The following is a 2830-nucleotide window of genomic DNA, read 5'->3' as shown; positions in this document are numbered from 1 at the left end:
CAGAAGTTATATAAGTGTCCAGGTCTTTTATTCATAGGGTCACTATGAGTTCCTACGACTCAACGACACTTAACAACAACGACAGTGTTGAGATAAAGAAGAATGGCTAGTAGGGCTGCTGACTGGCGATCCAGCTCACATTCTGGCTCAGGCAGATGGGAACAGAGGATGGTCTTGCTTTGATTTGCTGAACAAGAAATTTATGTTAAACATCCTTACTTCAAATACTTAGGAGGTAGAGAATCTCATTGTTTCAAATTATCCTATAAATAGTACCATTTGATTGGGTAGTCAGTTTTACTTTAATGAATTTAACTGAAAAGAAAGAATATCAAATGATGCTAAATTAGTAGCGATGGCTTTATGTATTATGGAAGTTGGTATTTATGACAGGAAAAACTTGAGCAAGGAGAAATTATGTACAAGTGCCCTGAAAATAAGGATAACCCTTCATTGTGTGCTTCATGACTTTAAAAATATCAAGAAATAGTCACATTGTGCTGTATTCTGTGAGTGGAAAAATTTTTGTCTCCTAAATGGGATTTTGTGGTGCATCGGAAATGTTTGTGGAAAAGAGTTAGTGTGTTGGTAATGAAGGAGTAAAGCTATGACACTGTGAACTGGTAATGTTGTTGTTGTTGTTATTGCTGTGTCATCGAATTGAACATAACTCATAGAGACCCTATGAACGAAAGTTCTGAACCCTGTTCTATCCTTTTACCATCCTCACACTTCCTGACTGAAACACACGAGACCATTGCAGCAGTCACTGAGTCAAACCCCCTGTTTGCGAGGCTTCCTCTCCTTCGCTGACCTTTTACCCTTCCCAACATCATGTCTTTCTCCAAGGAATAGCCCCTCCTAGCAACATTCCCAAAGTATGTCAAGTAAAGCCTCATCATTCCTGCCTTCAAAATATGTTTGTTTACTTGGAGATTCATGGGATGGTCAGTGTTCAAAAACATCAATTCTTTCTATGTCATCCTTATTCATTGTCCAGCTCTCAGATGTATAACAAGTGATCAGAAAGACCACAGCCTGAATTAGATTCACCTTAGTCCTCAAAGTGACACCACTACTCCTCAATAATTTGGAGAGGTCACTAACTGCGTATTTTTCCAGTGCAATGTGTCTCCTTATTTCCCGACTGCTCGTACAAAGGATGTTAATTGTGGATTGAAGCAAGGGCCAGTAAACTAATAAAGTGATATTGTAATGTTTGATTACTGCACTTTCTACATACTGAGAATATTAATTTTTTTACATAAAACCTGTAATTTTGTTTCATAGCTTGGTTTTTTAATCAAATATTTATTCCTTTTCCTTCTCTTTTCATTGCTATTCTAGAAAGATATCTTACTTTCTGAGTTGTCTCATGCAAATACTGAGCATGATAACTAGTCAAGATTATGATAAAGCAATATTTTATTTATCTCAGTCTAACAATAGTGACATGAATGCATATATTTGAATCCACTATGTGTTCTTTCTAAAAAAATATTTGCTAACATCAAAGGAAATTCATTCTTTAAAACTAATCAGAGAATTATATCTGAAAATAGAACTATCACATTGGGGTGAGAATTTTTTCACTGAACTAGAGTTTAAAATATCTGGGAACCAAAAAAATATTTAGTTTCTAAACTCATATTATAGAATGGGAGCCTGGAAATGCAAACTCACAAATTAATAAAGAGGAAATTGCATTGATCATCTATTAGTTGAAAGAAATAAAGAAAACATGTTAACCAATACATAATATGTTGTTATTGTTTTTGTGAACCATAGAATTGGAACAAATCCATAGCTGACCCTCCAGAAGATTTTCAGAGGCATTAATTGCACAGAAAGAGACAGCCTATCCTTCTTCTGTGGAGCAGCTGGTGGCCTCGAACTATATGCTTTTGGGATTACAGTGCAGTCTCTTGTCACTAAGCCACCAGTGTTCCATATATACTAATATAAGACCCTTCAAACCAAGATCTATGCAGAAGATTGAAAGGTGATACATGTATTCATAGCAGCAAATTGGGGCATGTTGTTGTTATATGTCGTTGAGTCACTTGCAACTCATACCAACCCTATGTACAACAGCTCTATACCTTTCTCTATTCTGTGCCAATCTTATTGTCTCCAACACACCAACCCTCCTTACCCCAGTCACTGAATCAATCCATCTTATCTCTATGTGCTGTCCCTCCACTCTCCCAACCATGATGTCACTCTCCAAGGACTGGTCCCTCCTTGCAAGATGTCCAAAATAGATCAGGCGAACCTTTAGTATCCTTGCCTCCAAGGAGCAGCCTGGTTTCAAACTCTCCAAGACTACAAACCTGTTTGTTCTCCTAACAGTACGTGGCATATTCAGTACTTTTCTCCAGCTCAAAGATGTCAATTCTCCTTCAATAATATCTAGTCATTGTCCAGCATTCTGATGCATAGCGAGCAATTGCAAAGAGCATGGTCAGAATCATGTGCACCTTAGTCTCCAGAATGACATCGTTGCTCTTCAGTACTTTGGAGAAATATCTGACAGCAGACTTTCCCATTGTGATTCATCTTTTTTCATTTTATTAATTTTAATGAACATTTACAGAAATTGTTTTTATTTCTAGTCATTCATTGTTGCACATTTCTCCCTGCCCACCCTATCCCTAGTTCGCTCTTCTCTTTGAAAAGTAAAAGAAAAAATTCTTTCTTTGGAATACAATCCCCATATACCCTCCCCCACCACCCTGAGTACACTCTACTATGCAACCTTAATTCTGGACTCTTGTGATAACCATAATACCCTATCATATATCACTTTTAAATTGTTCTCTCCCTCATC

The 2830-nt window shown here is 37.1% G+C and overlaps 1 protein-coding gene across 1 annotated transcript in view; it reads left to right on the top strand.

Moving 5' to 3' along the window:
- Nucleotides 1-355: 355 nt before the first annotated feature.
- LOC102865855 (guanine nucleotide-binding protein G(I)/G(S)/G(O) subunit gamma-5-like) overlaps nucleotides 356-2830 on the top strand; it is a 28282-nt gene continuing 25807 nt past the window's right edge. The window contains exon 1 of the mRNA XM_006881133.1: nucleotides 356-380. Coding sequence (XP_006881195.1) covers nucleotides 356-380 — 25 coding nt within the window. The remainder of the gene's footprint in view (nucleotides 381-2830) is intronic.

Source organism: Elephantulus edwardii, unplaced genomic scaffold (assembly GCF_000299155.1).
Source record: "Elephantulus edwardii isolate Elephantulus edwardi_28Jun2011 unplaced genomic scaffold, EleEdw1.0 scaffold00012, whole genome shotgun sequence".
Taxonomy (NCBI): Eukaryota; Metazoa; Chordata; class Mammalia; order Macroscelidea; family Macroscelididae; genus Elephantulus; species Elephantulus edwardii.
This window is presented reverse-complemented; position numbering and strand designations above follow the sequence as displayed.